Raw genomic sequence first — 17,483 nt, forward strand, 5'->3', positions numbered from 1 at the left:
CACAATGAAAAGCGTCGATTTTATGTCTTCGTGAACAACAGAGTGCAGCGGATAAGAAGGTTCTCCAGCCCCACACAGTGGCACTTTGTATCATTGGACAACAATCCTGCTGATAACGCAACGAGAGTCTGAGCTATGTTATGACTAAAAACCTTTAAATAGCCATTTCATTGTGTAAAATAACAAGTTATTTGTACGAGTATTGTTTAAAACATGTGAACAGACTCAATGTGAAGATTTAGTACTCATTTATGAATATCTTTGTTTTCAGTTTTACCCTACTTTTGGTCATCATTAAAGAAGTAAACGATTCTCCTTCGTCCAGTGTGGTGACTAGAGGAGGAGTTAAACATGTCAATTTACACGAAGGGTTGTAACAAGGACGGAACAATAATTTTCTAAAGTTTTGTGACAGCAAAGAAAATAATTGAAATAATTATTATTAATAAAACATCTAGCTTTTAATTTTTCCCAACATAATGACAAAATTCACAACTTCACAAAATGCCAAAATGCTAAGCATCACTGTGTGCTGTGGACGTACTGTACATGTAACTGGTGTGAACTAGTCGAGTCATGCTACAGCTCTTATTCAGGACTGGGTCGCTCTTCAGCTGCACGAGTGTGTCACCACAAGAAAAAAAAAAATCACCTCTCGGTGGTGTCAACATGAATCGTCTCTTCCTCACTTCACGCCTCTTGCTCTTTCCAATGTTCTTCTCCTTCACACCCCCCTCCTTTTTCGTCACTTATTTTCACCCTTTTTGCGCTCATGCCTCCCCAGATTTCATTCTCACCAGCTCTCAACACCCCCCTCCCCTCTCTCTCTCTCTCTCTCTCTCTCTCCTCCACCTCTCCTCACACACACACTCTTCCTCACATCCCTGCCTCTCTTCCCATCACATCGCCGACTTCATCTCCTCTCATCGTCTGCGTCTCTCTTCCACACACACACACACAGACTCGCAGTCGTTCTCTGACTCTCACACGTGCCAGCCGGCTCTCCCTTTGCGTGTCCTGTGGTCCGGCTGTGGTTCGTCTCCTCTCTGGAGCTTAAAGAAGGAGGGCAGAGAGACCATGGAGCACAGCCACATCTTCACCGTACTGTCCACCAACTCCAGTTCTTGGAGTCCTCGCGGTTGCCCTCTCGGACAGTTTCCCGTCATTTACTACAGTTCCTTGCTGTGCCTCGGCCTGCCTGGTAAGAAAGACGCAAGAAAGATTATTAGTGCACAATGTATGTTTTCATGCATGTATTTATGAAGTGCATGGTGTGAGAGGAGTGCATCATCCCCAATATTCACAATTCGATCAATCCTTCATCAAATTATTATTATTTAATGCATGGCTTTATGCATGACTTTGTGTAATTGTGAACTGCATTGGGGTGAGAGAAATGCTTTGCCTCCGATATTCACATTTGTAATCTATCAATACAGTTTTTCCATGCAGATTCTTAAAATCTTGATTGCGTAGTGCACAATGCATGTTTATGCATGCTTTTGTATTTTTGGATAAATATTCACATTTGTGGCCGAGCTGTTTTTTTTCAAGCAGATTCTTAAAGTGTTGTCTTTGGTCCCACTTAATCTTGATTAGTAACATCCTTGACGAAATTGTCCGTAACCTTGTGGGACGCAACTGCCATCAGAACTGTGGGAAAACAGTGTTTCCAAAGGTCATCTGTGTGACAGGACAGAATACAGTGTCTCACATCATTTCCACGGGCTTGTAACCATAAATCAGCAAGAAATACCTGTTATTCAGATGATGAAATTAGTTCCGGCTCTAACTGGAATGACCTGGGGAGCAAGACAGATGATGCATCAGACATCTTGATTAGTCGTCATATTAATAATTGGCCTCCGGCGTTTAATATTCACCCTATTGGAGACTAAAATTATATTTTGTCCCTAAACAATTGGAGGTTGATTGCTCATTTATGACAATTGGTATTATTTGCAGGTGTGCTGCATATTTAATCTAAGCTTCCCTCTCAGGTCGGATGGCGTGTGGCACAGTTTCAGTGGAATGATTTCTTTGTCAGATTGAGATAAATCACTGTGCCCTTGAGCGAAGCACTCAGCCTGAGCAGTTTACACAAATATTTTCATTTGCTTTCGGAGGCAGTCAGTCTTCCTGTTGCTCAACTGCTAAATAGCGGCTTGAATTTCCGACTCTTGATGCGGGTTTCTGGGACAAACAAGAAGCGTGATGAGACGAGATTAGAGTCTTTATTCAACACAGTGTGAAAGTCATCACACCTGGCAGTGATTTTGGGTAGATAGAGGTGAAGAAGAGAAACCTCTCAAAGGCATTGTGCACAGAAAGTGAGAAAAACACGGAGAACGGATGGGAAGAGAGTGGAAAGAGAGAGAGGTTGACTAAAAGCATGTGTGATTAAAGATAAAGAAGGTGAAGAGTGAGGTTGTTTTAACAAAAGTAACAAATAACATTTATATAACAAGGAATTATACATTTTAAAATAATGTCTGAAGGAAAGTGTACATTGTAAATGTATAATTTTTAATCACCCTTTTGCTTTTGCAATTCTGTCCTTATGATAAAAAAAAAAAAAAAAAAAATTTAATGTAGATCACCAGTTAATTGTAAAATTGCGTACAAATGATTAAAAAATATTGTGGTTTAACACGACCATGAAGTATAGCAGTGGGTTGCATGTCTGTCCTGAAACAAAAATATGCTAAATGCAAATGATAATGTGCAATTAATCGTGCATATTTAGAGCAGCAGAATAAGTAGTCTTTTAAAAAGGAAGAGACATTGACGTCAAAGACAGTTCGGCAACGTTCAGGTGTCAGTCTTAGAAGCTATTTAAATTTGACACATGCCAACTGTTACATGCTCATTATGCTTAAAAAAATTATAATAATTTCCTTCAAATAACTTCAAGTTCAGCTGCATGGCAACTTGTGAGAATCTGTAATTTACAGTTTAATGAAATTCGAAGAACATTTTATACCTGAAACAGTAGAAACCACAGAAATACGAGTGTGCTGAGATGAGCTCATGCCTGTTCGATTGTTCGCTGGAGGTTAAGCTCAAAGGTCACTAATTGGAAGCGGTCTTATGGTCTTATTTCATTGCCTTTTTTAACTGAAGGACTGTTTGATTTATGTGTTTTGGTGATTTCTATTGAAGATGAAGGGTTTTTATCCAGAGAGTGACTATACTGCGTCTGCTGGAAGGTCACAGATCCACAGTAACGATCCTCTCCCCGGCTCTACATTACCCTGGTGGTGTTATTTGCCACTTAAGAGGTGGAGCCAATGATTTTCAATTTAGGTAAATGATCCGGGGCTCTTTGAGAGCTCACCGCCTCGGTGAGGAAAGTGCTTTTGAGCTTTTTTGTGTTTGGGTCAGGACCATCATAAAGTCTGGAAACCTGAGAGTTGCTGAACCCAGAGGGAAAAGTTCATTGCAGACTTTATCTTGTTAAATCTGAGCACAGTTTGAGACAACATTAAGATCTTTCCTGAAACTCTTAGAGATTCATGTGAGATTACTGGGATCTCATTCATAGGAGAAACATCACAGCAGGAGACTTTAGCAAAAGTCTCAATTTGCTCTCAATGTAATCTAAGGACCTGTTTACCTGGTATTAAGATGCGTTTTGATTGATCGGATCACAAGTAGATGAGGGAGACACATTCTTGTTTACACCTGGTGTTTTAATCTGTGTCTTTTGTCCACTTTCAACCACTTCTGTCCTGATTTCTTAGAGGTGAGGATCTATGGGCGGGTAAATGTATGTTTTTTTTGTGTTTTTTTCAGATCTTTCGATCTAATGGACGAAATAAGCTCGCGCAATTTACATATGAACTTGCTTCCCATAATATTTACTCATTAGGTCAGTATGTGGAGAGTTGGAAGTGGTCGAAAGCTCAACAAGTTTTAGACCACATTACACCTGTATTTACTGCCGTCTACTTGTGATCTGATCGACGAACAAGCTTCTTAATACCATGTGGGCCACACTGGTATCCAGGAAAAACAAATGAGATCTCATCAGCAATGTTTCTTTTGAGTTTTTGCAGTATATGCGTATTTTGACAAAAGTTTAGACAATTTTACAATGCAAAAAAATAAAAAGAAGTTGAAAGTAAGATGTCACTTGCAAGGTAATGTGACAACATTATAAAATGTCTGCCAAAACTGTGGACTATATACTACTTCATAAAAGAAAAACATGCAGAATCAAGTATGTAGTGTAAGCAATAAACTAGTTTTCCATTCTGACTGTGATGTGAAACATGTGAAACATAAAAACATAGCGGATAAGGAAAGTAAAACTGGGAGTTGAGACTGGAATTTGGTGAATCTGGGTTTTATTTTTGACTGCAGCCTTAGTGACACTCTGATGCACCTGAACACACATAGACACGACGTCTGCAAGACAAACTGATCCACACAGCCAAGGACATACAGATTCACAGTCTGATAACTTAGACTCACTGAAATAAACTGACAGAATTAAATGAACACTCAACATTAAACGTTTAAGACTAGGACAAAAAAAAAAAAAAAAACACATCTTAAACTGATAATACTTAATTAAAAAAACTACAGAATTAGATGCACATGAGAGAGAAGTGAGTCATTCAGTTTCACATATAATATCCATTAGTATGACAAAAAACAATATAGCAAGTTGAAGAGGAAATCAAACAGAATTTATTTTCTGTTATAATACAGTTCAGGCTGTTGTCACTGAACACAGACACAAAAATAACCTTCATTATCCTGTTAGTGATTCACATAAAAAAATTTTAAAAAAAGGGAAAAAAGGAGTGAGTTTGACACAGGAAAGCTTGTTTTGTGTAGCCTGTGAAGAGAAAGACAAATCTAAAATGAGATCTCTATTGTTTCTTTAGAAAGCAATGCCATCAAGAGGAGACATGTCTCTTGAATCTCGGGATTTTCTCTTTATAAAAGATCCCACGTTTCAGAAGAGCCCTCAATTGTGCTCAGATTTGCTCAACTCAAATGAACTCAGATATCATTTCATTCAAATTCATATTCATTTTATAGCTCAATCCTGGGCCGTCACTGGACATTAGAGATGAAGGTTCTGTAGCCTGGAATATATGGACCATATAGATGAGTCAGAATTCAAAACTGTGCAGAATCATTTGACAATAATAGTATATTAAAGACTAATAATTAGGTGTTTTAAACTTGAAGTGGCGCTGCGTAGACCGATGCATGACATCAAAGAACTGTGAGAGCGATTAGAGAGCTGGCGGCTCTGTATGCTTTAAAATTACTCTCACGATACTCTGATGTCGTACACCGATCGGTCTGCGCAGCGCCAAATGAAGTCGATCAGACTGTGTCCGAAATTGCCCCATACCCTTAGATTGGACCAGTGCACTATTTGAGGGGACAGCCATTTGTAGTGGACAAAACCATAGTGGACGTTATCAAAGTCCCTTTAAGTTGAGTCATTTCACTCGGAGGCCATCTTTGAAATGCCTCTCAGTCATGCAAGTGTAGCTCCTATCTCTTTGAATAGGGAAAAATCAAATTCACCAAAACTGTTCGCTAAGCTTGTGATTAAATTTCATATTTGAAATCACCAATGAAATCTGACAACTGTCTAATAAATTTTGTTTCTAAATGCTCGAATCACTGCAGAAAACGATTTTTTCAGGCTGGATCAAGCTAATGCGCATGTGCAGTGGAAGCGCACGTCTGTCTGTTTCTATAGGAACCGGAGCTTCTAGCGGCAGCTGCAGTGACGCGGTGACTTTACCAATCGGTGATTGGCTCTCATTTAGAAGGCGGGACTTATTCTGCCATATTGAGCATTGCACTTTTCCCCATTCAAAACAATACGAGTGATGCGTCTTGTGTTATTCTCAGAGCCATATAGAGAGAGAGTTGCGACAACTCCATTGACTACAATGGAACGCTTTTTTTTACAGCAATGGCGGCTCGTAGAGCCTTTCAATAGTTCCCGGAAGTAACAGCAGCGCGGTAGAACAGACCGTTTGTGATGCAGTTTTAAAAGATAAGACGTTTAAAGAATAAGATTGTATATTATCAGATTATCTGAATCAAATAAACTTGTGTTTTAAAGCATGCTAGTTGATTCCGAAGCACTTCCTGGAACTATCTGAGGTCTACGCGAATCACGTGACAACTAAGCATTTTGAACTTCCGTTGTCGCAACTCTCTCTCTATATGGCTCTGGTTATTCTATAGTCTTTGACATTATCGAGTGCACTCATTCAATCCCACAATGCACTGTAATAACGAGTGTAAAAGCGATGTATGCTCAACGGCTAAACAATACCCATAATGCACTGTGAGAATCGAATGAATTCCCGCTTCCCACTAGAAGATGGCGCCCGCATCTGAATCATCCATCCATTTTCCAAACCGCTGGTCCAATGTGGGTCCAGCGTACTATCATACAGGTTCCTTTTCCGATTTAAAGCAAATTAGCATTCAGTATCACATCTGTGCGTCATTTAACCGGCTGTAAAGTAAACACAAGAGGAGAGGAGTTTTTATTTATTTAGTCATTTGTATCGATAAAATACAAATTAACGAAGGATCTCATGGATTTGCCATAATGAAGGAGTAGAGGATGGGGTTTAATCCACATCTATAAGTGAGACATGTTAATGGGTTTAAAGGACTTTAATGATAGTCATATGCTGAATTTGGAACCGCATTCTAGATTACTACTTTTTCTGCAAAAATAATAAGAGTAGTATGCTAGTGCTATTCCTCCAATCTCATTTATGTAAATGAACCTAAAAACATTTTAATCCTCTAAACAAGCAGTAACATTTTCCTCTGGGAACAGTGCTCTAAGGACTGCAATGTGTCAACTGTGAGAGAGACAGATAGCTTGATTTGCTTTTTTTCTGAAAAGGTAAAAGAGAACTTTTCTTCAAACTTGATATGAACAGACTATGCACATGTGTCGATCAAACCCATCTCTGTCTGTCTCTCCATATTTCTATACATCTTGAAAAGGATGCTTGTGTGCCTGAGATTGGAGGTGTTTATGCAAATGTGTGAGTTTGAAGCTGGAGTCTTTGTAATTTGTAATCAGCTGATGTTCTGGAACTGTGAAGTGCGATTCTCCAGACTCCTGACTGGCATATGTAATCCAATTCCATCTTTATTAGCAGCTCGAATGACTGTCAGGCAGACAGACACACACCACGGGTGCAAAACACTTTGAAGTTTTTCATCCAGTATACCCTTCCACACAGCAGCCCATTGGCTGCAGTGGGGCGACAGGTATGAAATTTGCTGCGAATTTCTTTTTAGGTTAACACACCAGAATGTTTCCTGAGGTCTATTGTAATGAGGCTTTATCCTCCCGCTGTGTTAAATTGTTTGGCTTGAACAAAGGCAGCACTTTTGTGTGCACTCTCTTTTCATCACAGTGAGAGGTAATGGCAATCGCTGGTCATTTCTTATACCCGTACATCTCACTCTGCCTGAGCGTGAGCAACAAACAATACAGGTTTGGGTGGAAGCAGAGCAGTGAAAGCGTTAGAAGAGGGGTGGATGCTAGGGGGTCTGTGTATCCTTGGGTCTTTTTCTTGGGTCATTGTGACCTGGACGCAGAGTATTGCATAAGCACAAGCGTTTGGATGTAATTGTGCACATGTTGCTGCTGCTTGTTCAGGTTTTATAGAAGGTCACAATGAGACAGAGGTCAAAGCTGTGGAGGAAAACAGGCAGGTAGGAAGAAGAGGGACGAATTGAATGACAAAGTCTCAGAAGGTCAAGATCTCTTAAGTATTTGCCATGTGAATGTTGCACGTGTATGAATGTGTGCACACGTGTGTCAACATCTGAATGTGCATGTGTATAAATGAGTGTGTGTGAATGTGAATATGCATGTGTATAAATGAGTGTACATGTATGTGAACATGTGAATGTGGATGTGTATGACTGAGTGTGCATATGTGTGAACGAACGTGCATGTGTGTGAAATGACGCATGCATGTGACTTTAAGAGTGTGCTTGTGAATGCATGCATGTGATTTCAGTGCATGTACATTTCAGTGCATGAGTGTGAATGTATGTGTTTGACTGTGCAATGCTGAACATTCGAACATGAATGAATTCTTCATGTTCTTCTGCATGTGAACACAAACCACGTGTGCATGTGAATGCATGCATATTAAGGCAAGTGTATGCGTGATGTGTGTGTCAGTCAAATGCTTTGCATATATTATGTGATTGTGTTCAGTAGATGTGGAAAAAACTATATTTTCTATCCATTTGTGGTGCTGCAATTTCAATGCAATATTGTATGATTCATTCTTGCACTTGTAAGTTTAATAAAGAAGCATTTTTATTATCCTGCAAGACTGACTTCATCACTTTCTCACCCGCCCCTCCCTCTCTCTTCTCACCATCTCTGTCTATTTCTTCTCACGCTCCTCAGCAAACATCCTCACAGTGATCATCCTTTCTCAGCTGGTGCTGCGGCGACAGAAATCTTCCTATAACTACCTGTTGGCCCTGGCCGTAGCCGACATCCTGGTCCTGCTGTTGATCGTGTTCGTGGACTTCCTTTTTGAGGACTTCATTCTCGGAGCGCCTCTGCCTCACTCGCTCAACAAAGCCGTGCAGGTTCTGGAGTTCTCCTCCATCCACACCTCCATCTGGATCACGGTGCCCCTGACCGTGGACCGCTACATCGCCGTGTGCCATCCGCTGCGCTACCACACCGTATCCTACCCGGCCCGAACCCGCAAAGTGATCTTGGCGGTGTACGCCGGCTGCCTGATCTCCAGCATCCCGTATTACTGGTGGCCAGAGCTGTGGCACGGACTCCCGGGAGCGAGTAACGGCGGCCGTAGCAGCAGTGCAGGGCAGCACGTATTGGTTTGGGTTCACTGCGCCACAGTTTACCTGCTCCCCTGCTCGGTTTTCTTCTCGCTCAACGCCATCATCGTACGCAAGCTCCGCTGCCGACGTAACTGCTTCCGTCTTCGAGGGTACTCAACCGGAAAGACCACGGCAATCCTGCTGGCAATCACCTCGGTGTTCGCTGTTCTGTGGGCGCCGCGCACGCTCATGATCCTTTACCATCTTTACACGGCACAGCCGGCGACGCCTGGCCCGGCCAGATTGCTGCACTTGGTCACGGATGTGGCAAACATGCTCGCGCTGCTTAACACCGGGGTCAACTTCTTCCTGTACTGCTTCATCAGCAAGCGTTTCCGCAGGATGGCCGCCACGGTGCTAAAGGCCTTATTTCGATGTAGGAAGCAGCCTCCACCTTTTTACGCCAGTCACAACTTCTCTATCACCAGCAGCCCATGGATCTCACCAGCCAACTCACACTGCATCAAGATGTTGGTGTACCAGTACGATAAGAACGGGAAACCAGTATGCATATCATCTTGATCGCCAACACAAGCGATGCCATGCCAATATAACCCTGGCTGCTGAGCCGGGCGAGCTTGGGGAAAGTCGTTCCCGACTGGTGACAAGCAGAAGGTGTTGAACGGTTTGTTAGGAAGTGCCTCAATAAGAGATCCAATGTCAGGTTCTGAGACATCTTGCGGCCAAAATGAGTTTCTTTCTCTGGCAACAAAACACACAGGAGTGGTCGTTTTTAACCGATAACATGCCAATGCCTATCAGGGTATTAATGCAAAAAAAGACTTCATCTCAAAGTCAAGAGAAATCATGAAAGGCTTGCTTGCGTTCCAGGCGATGATGACTGTCCATTTGTTCCAATATACATATTGATGTGATTAAAAGACCAGTTTGTCTCTAGGGCTAGGCGATATGGCTAAAAATGCATATATCTATATTTTTCCATTTGCTCGCCAAACATTTTAAAAGGTGATTTTCTGCCCCCCTAGCTATACAAAAATAACTATTGTTACAAAGTACATACATTCGGCGCTTAACAGACGTGTGATTAGCCACAAAGCTAAATGCTGTTTTGACATGTTGTAAAAAGAAACCTTTGAAATTACTTGCTGTCTTTATAAGCTAAGCTTTTAACATTATCAGGATATACACAATATTCCCTAATTTTATACCGTCAGAAAAGATATTGCAATAAAATTGCCTGTATTCAATGTATCGCCAAGCCCTAGCTAGCATGTTTTTCAGTTCATTGCAAACCAAAGCAACATTTTACATGCAGAAAAAGGATTTGAAGCTGGAGTCAACAAGATGTTACTGTTTGTGAACCACCTTTCCCCTCTAACCTTCTCAGCAAAGAGACAGAGCACTCCCTCCCTTTGTGATATTAAAAAACAACGCTGGCATTTTGGTTTAATATGCTGTTGGTCTCCAAGGGCTGCTCGCAAACAACACAAGCTCTTATTCAAGCCTTTAGATATGCTCAGTGCTGGAAACCCGCTTCAGTATTGCTGCCTGATAAAGATGAAACGCAAAGACTTCTGCTTCAACAAAAAAAGCTTCTGGTGCAACTGACTGTTAAATGTACAATTAAGGCAAAAAATACCTTTAGAGTGGAATTATTCTTCATCGTTTCAATCAATATTCTAAGACACTCATTGCTCAGTACATGAAAGGATTTTCTATCACAGTGGCAAACACTAAATAATTAAGACTTTGTAACTTCTACCACACATGTACACAGACTCATTTATCCTTTGCTGGGCAGCCTCAAGAAAGAAAAAAAAGAAAGAAAGAAAGAGAAAAAGAGAACACTTTTCAAATAAAATCAATTACTTTCTCCAGAGTGAGCTATTGGGGAAAAACCACGTTCATTTATCTTCACAGCGGCGTGGAGTAACAGGCTGCCATCTGGAGTGCTTTAACTGTGGTGCATATTTAAACAATACAGCGGGGAACATGTTCGTAGATAAGGTAGACTTAAAAATGTGTGATCTCTGTCATAGACAAAGCTGTATTCACCTGTCTTGTTACAGCAGGGCCCATAAATGAAGGTGGTTCTGTTGAAAGCTGTGATGGTTGGTAAAAAATGGTTTCTTACACAACTGAAAATGGTCAATTTCCATTACAGCGTCCATGTTAAAGATTGAGGCTTTTAGTCTAATACGGCTTTTAGTCCATGTCCGTTAGCTTTGTGGACTAGTTTGAGGTATGCTCTTGTACTCCTAAAAGTTGGCTACAGTTTTTTGTACAGTTACATTTCAGGAAAATGGGCCAAAATAATAAAGTCCCCCTGTAGTCAATAATCTTATCCCTTAAAACTCATCTTTGATCACCAAAATGACATATTTAGAGGTTTTTTTCCTGTGAAAATATTTTGTTCATGCCTTAAAATAGCTTGAATTTAACTCTACACCCTTGCCTCATTTAGTATACGCGGATATATGGATATGCTAATGAGCCCCGCCTCCACTCACTCACACCCTCTCAGAGATTAACTCTGAGGTAAACGCTGCACACTGGTGTTGCTCTTTACAACGCCAGACACATAACGGTATATGATTAGCCTTTTGCTTGACTATTATCAAACAAAACAAAAATCAGCATCTTTACATCCTTGAACAACTCAGAACATCAGTGGAGAAAGGCATATAGTTCATCATAACATCGTAATATACACGCCATATTGATAAATCTACCCGATTTTTCATATCAACAGAAAAATATACTTGGATAACCTGGCATCCCTCGAGTCTCCCCAGCTAGTTCGCTGTTAATGATATGCTAAAGCCCGCTGGTACGTTGACGTGATTGGTTACCAGTTTGTGACGTCAGAAACACCAGCGATTTCAAACCGTGTTTTTGAGACTGTCTTTTTTCACTGCAGATTTAAGGAGAAAATACTCAGCAATGGTGTTGACTTCTGAATTTTCACATGGTTTGTCTTAAAGCATATTAAAAACACCACATAGACGTATAAACAACATTAAAAACTGGATTTTCACCACAGGGGGACTTAAGTTATCTTGTTTGCCAGGTCATATACAACTTTTTGTATGTGACCGCCCACTTTCATCCAAATAAGCGTTTTTGAATGAATCTTTTAAGCGAACAAATCGAATTAATCATTTAAGCGAATGAATCAGTGCTTTTGAATGAATCTTTTCATTCTAGTTCACTTCCATATACAGACTCATATTTTCCGTGCACTTAAGTATCGTCCTTTTGAAACGTGTGACTGTTTTTCTGTCTTTAAATACTGTCTATAGCACGCGTACATTATGCGCAATTTCGTTAACCTACTGAATGAACATGTTTAGTGAACGAACTGAACAAAATGGATCTAGGGGGATCTGGTCACCGTGATTTTGCCAAGTAAGACATGTCCCTGGATCAACATAATTTGTTGGACATAAGTCCAAACCATATCCCTACCCCTAAACCCAACCCTTAACTTATTCCTAAAATCAGAGGGAAATGATAGGTGATTTACACTGACGTAGAAGCACTAAACCCTGGTCGTAAGCTTAAACTTGACAGAAACTGTAAATTTGTCCCTCAAATCTGTTTTGTTGATTGGAATGTTGTTCCGGGAACAACAAAGATGTTAATCCAGGAACATGTTGTACTTGGTGAAATCACGTTCACTGTTTTGCAGAGTTTGCTGATGTAAATTAAACGCGTTAAAAAAGCACAAACCGCCCTAATAGGAAGCATGCCAATGCGTTTGCAATTGATTTATATAAATTGTGTGCAACAGTAATGAAAAATGTTCTTAATATGCAATTATTTTGTGGAGAAGCCTGTAATTATGCATATTGATTATTCACACTACTGTAATCAATTATATTAATATGGACCCTGTAATGTAAAGTGTAACCAAATCAGCTTTTTCTTTTCTTGCTCAGTAGAAAGTTCATGAAATAGGAGCTCTATTACTGGTGACTTTAAGGTTAATCTGTGAGATCTGTGTCATGTCAGTGAAACAGCCAAAAAGGGCGTAATATCGTATGTTAGATATAGCCTATACAGAATACAAATTAAGGAAAACTATAGACTAGAATGTCAAGGTGCTGCTAAAGTGTCTGTACTGTATATCATCCAAACTGATCTTTATTCTTTCTTATTTATTTGTTTCTACAATATTTGCCATCTTTTTCACAAGAATGTGTTTTAATAAAGCAACAATCAATTTTGTTTACTATAGAATATAGTACGAGTATAGTAATGCTATAAACTATAGAATCCAGACCATACAGAGTCATACAGTGGCCCCAAAAAGTATTGCATCAGATTGTTTGATATTTTGTAATATAATGGAAAGACATTTATACATGTTTAAGTGTTAAAATACTTTTTGAGGCCACGATGATCAAAAATCAATTGTGCAAATGTCCAGAATTCTGTCCTGTGAACAATCATGAAGCTTTTATATTATTATTACTGCCAATGTATGGACACGACAGATTATTTAAAGCCACGATCAGCCTTCATGCAAAAAATTACAAATAAGGGGGTAAGAAATATGTTTCCTGATCCTTTAAATCTTTTTGATAAGGTCATGTCTGCTTATGTCTAAGATACACTAAAAGCTTTATTTTTGAGCTCATACCTGAACAACAGAATATTGTACATATAATTTTCTTTAAATATATAAGTCATTGAGGCTGTTAACCTTTAATACGTGTACGAGAATGAATGTCCGTGATCAAATATGGAACATAATTGCATTGTTTCCAATATCTTTTGACATTTCCTTTGAGATGTTTGGCTGTTCAGCCGTGAATAAATCTGTATGTGTAGGCCAAGTGAATGTATTTGTGAATTTTCAGTGAATGTTCTGTATGTTATGGAAAATGGCATGTAAGTTACTCTGATGTATATTTTCTTGAACACAATAATCATTAAAAATGTATCACCTTTTACCTACTTTAAATGTTTGAAGTTAATTTGACTTGTGAGTGATTCTAATAATTGGAGACACATTTTGCATTTCAAAAAGTTAAGGAAAAAAACTGTTCACTTACAGAAATTCTTTCCAGTATCTTATTACATATTACATATTCAATTCTAATAATTCAGTGCTTGCCAAACATAAGTTACTTTCTTTTTTTATACTTTTAACAAAAAAGTAATTTCTTTATAGCATTGTTTATCAACTCTTTTACTGACAAATTAGGCAATGTGTAGAAATAACGTTGGTAACAGGATTGACAATTTTAAACGTTTTAGCCAAAAACTCCACTTGCTAGCATAAATGCTAAGAGCACATGGCACTAATGAAATCATGATTAAAATACATTTAAAAAACCCACTGTGTGATCAGTGATAAATTCTGGTTTTCTTTTGATATTGTCGTAACAATTTTGACGTTTTACAAAATAACTCTTTGTGTAAGAACTTTTTAGATTAAAATATTTCTACATACCTTTCAGTGCTTCAGATCTTATCAGTGAGGGGAAGTGACATCATTTCCTGTATCGAACATTGTGGGAGATAATTCCACCAATTTAAAGGCAAAGTTTATAAAAAATTATATTCTTACTTTTAGATATATAATTTTTTTTAGATATTTGGACTGGAAACAAGACAAAAATACTAAGTAAGAAAAGCATTTTTTTGTTGTTCTTTTTGTTTCATTCTTTAACCATTGGCATCACCGCTGGACAGTGTCACTTTAGAAAAATGAATGAATGATTTATATGCCTTCTAATGTCGTGTTTTGTAATATTTGCGTTGTCTTATTTTTGTACTGTTTATTATTTTTCTCATCCAATTTTTCGAGGAAACAGTGCCTCCTCAGAGGAAACAAGCCCTGGCCAAATGGGTCAATCAAAAGACGAGTTTATTTCCACAGCATTCTTTTTAAAGCACTGAAATCGAGAACAACTGTGACAAAGTGGTCTGTCTGGGTAAAAAAGTCCTTCTCTTACGTCAGACTTCGTACTTCCGCTCAATTTCAATTCGCTTCTGTACTCAGTCTGAGATGGCGACCTATCTCACAGTTTTCCTCCGGCCTCAAAACAGCCGGCCAATCAACGAACAGAGGGCGGGCTGAGAGCCGTGACGTAGTAGACGCTGATTGTACCGTGGATGCGAAGATTTACTTCACATAATCTGCAAAAGTCGTTCACAGCCATGTTCAGTCCGGTATTTCGCTCGATGGTTTTGTTTTCGCATCATACATGCGTTTACAGTGGAAGTTAGATGCGGCTGAGCATGCGCATAACACACGCCATAACCAAACGTTATGTGATTGGCTTACGGGAACCAATGAATTTAAACTTCAGACAAGCGCCCCCGCGAGAAAGAAAACGCTTTTCAATTATGCCCTTCCAGACTCTGTCTAAGAAGCAAAGCGAAGTAGCAGAGTTTGGTATTACCAGGCTATGGTACGGGAACAGAATAGACACAATTTTATAAGATAAAACTTATTTTTAAACAATTTAATGTTGTTTTAAAGGATTAGTACAATTACTATTTAGGGCTTTTATAAATAAAATAAATAAAATATTACCAAAAGAAAAGTAAAATAAATTATTTTGATTACACAATGATACTTGATAGAAAAAATAAAATAAATACACAGATAATTCAGACAACAAGAAATCATGATTTTCAGCTATATAAGACACTTTTTACAGAAAATATATTGCTCCATGACAACGAGTAACAAATAATTACAATAATTAAAAATATAACCATACATTTTTTTTTTTTTAAAGCAGAATTTTTTTACATTGGACACCAAATGTACCTGCAATTATAGAATCACCCACATATCTGATTATAAACACACATGAACTTAGACTTATATTAGAATAAGATTTAACAAAAAAGTGTTGTGAATCTGATGGTGGTGTGGCGCAATGGATAAGACACATGCCTTTGGTGTGAGAGACCCGGGTTCGAATCCACTGTGAGACACCAATGTGTCCCTGAGCAAGACACTTAACCCCTAGTTGCTCCAGAGGAGTGCGACCTCTGACATATATAGCAATTGTAAGTCGCTTTGGATAAAAGCGTCAGCTAAATGAATAAATGTAAATGTAAATGATGAAAAATATGACCGATACTTCAACAACAACAAAAAAAAAGAAAGAAAAGAAGATAAATATAGATAAAAGACAAAAAAAATTATCTCAAATTCTCAATGCAAAAAATCCATATAATTATCCTTAATATAATTATAATATACATTTTGATGATTTATTTAACATAAAAAAAGTTTTTTATTTTTGTATTACTAATAATGACGTTTGCAGTCACGTGATGACGCGCGAAATTCAGATGGAGGGCAGGAAGTGAAGAGCGGAATGGACGAGATGGCGGAAAGTCCGTACTGGACTACTTTTGACGCTATTACAAGAGAAATATACAACAAAAAATCTAAACATATGTTGGACGTGATCCTTACGTTATGAAGAGGAGCGATTTTTCAACTGAATTTAAAGATTTTGCCTGTAACGTTACGAGTTTGTCTTCAGTTACAGGGGTAACTTACAAACTCAAAGAAAAGAAGAAACAATTACTTTGACTTTACAAAGTTCAGAAACTGGTACGTTACACAAACATAGCCACATAAGTTAACTCACCTTTGACAAAGTGATCACTGCACACACAGGCATTTTCCGACGTAGGTTTGCAAGCCATTTTTTTCCGGCGTTTTTCGGTCAATTTCTTGCCTTTTTCCCCCTTATGAACAACAACTTTTGGTACTCGATAAAAACTCCTCGTGGTTTCATCGATTTGAGCAACCATAAACGACGCAAAACATAGGCATTTTGAGTTTGTTATAGTGGTTCTAATGTCGCAAATCACTTCCTGCCCTCCATCTGCATTTCGCACCATGGCAACGCAGTGAGGTGACGTCATATGCAAACAAGCTATTGAGCAAAATCTTAATGGTGCTAAAAAGACTTGAATTGTTTCTTCTTCTATTGATTTTGAGGTGAAATATGGCCTGGACAGTTTTGGTGAGATAAACCCATTTTAGATAATGTTCTTGATCAATAATAATAGTACTCTTGGGCACGGCACTTAAGTAGCTCGAAGTAATTAGTACATTAAAACTGGTGCACAAGCAAACTCAGTGACAGAATCAATGTCATGTGAATCACAATCCATCACTCCACATTCAACCTCATCTGCAGCCGAAAAGGATGCCTTTTGTCCAGGGCCAATTTTCACTATTTATTGTTTATTGTGCCTGACAGCCACAAGCTTGTCACCCAACATGCCTCATTACCCATGACACACACGAGTCAATCTCCAGCAGGCCACAGATACACAAGCTCATTTCCAAACGGGAGCGCCTGGGCTTGTCCGCCCCGGGGAACAGCTGCTGATAAAGTGCTGTTTTAATGTCCATGTTAATGGCGGAATAAAATGAAGTGGGACAGAAACCCAGCTGAGCAGCCCGTTCAAAGGTTTGCCTGCTTTGCTTCAGCGCTTATTGCACAAATGTCACTGTATTTTATTATTTCACCAGTGACCAATTATTTTTGAGGGCTCTCAGCATGAAATTTACATATTTCCCCCGTCTGCTCCTTAAATAAGCTGTCAACATTCCCATTCAGCTCAATGGCGTGTGCATCTTT

At 39.0% G+C, this 17,483-nt stretch overlaps 1 protein-coding gene across 1 annotated transcript; it reads left to right on the top strand.

Moving 5' to 3' along the window:
• Positions 1–1,077: 1,077 nt before the first annotated feature.
• Positions 1,078–10,832, top strand: gpr139 (G protein-coupled receptor 139; the record flags this gene model as incomplete). The annotated part of the gene is made up of 2 exons (XM_084430190.1): positions 1,078–1,201; positions 8,444–10,832. 2 exons carry the CDS (start codon positions 1,078–1,080, stop codon positions 9,409–9,411), a joined length of 1,092 nt encoding a protein of 363 aa, XP_084286316.1. The 3' UTR covers positions 9,412–10,832.
• Between the last annotated feature and the right edge of the window lie 6,651 nt (positions 10,833–17,483).

This window comes from Rutilus rutilus (assembly GCF_951802725.1).
Source record: "Rutilus rutilus genome assembly, chromosome: 1".
In the NCBI taxonomy this organism is placed as follows: domain Eukaryota; kingdom Metazoa; phylum Chordata; class Actinopteri; order Cypriniformes; family Leuciscidae; genus Rutilus; species Rutilus rutilus.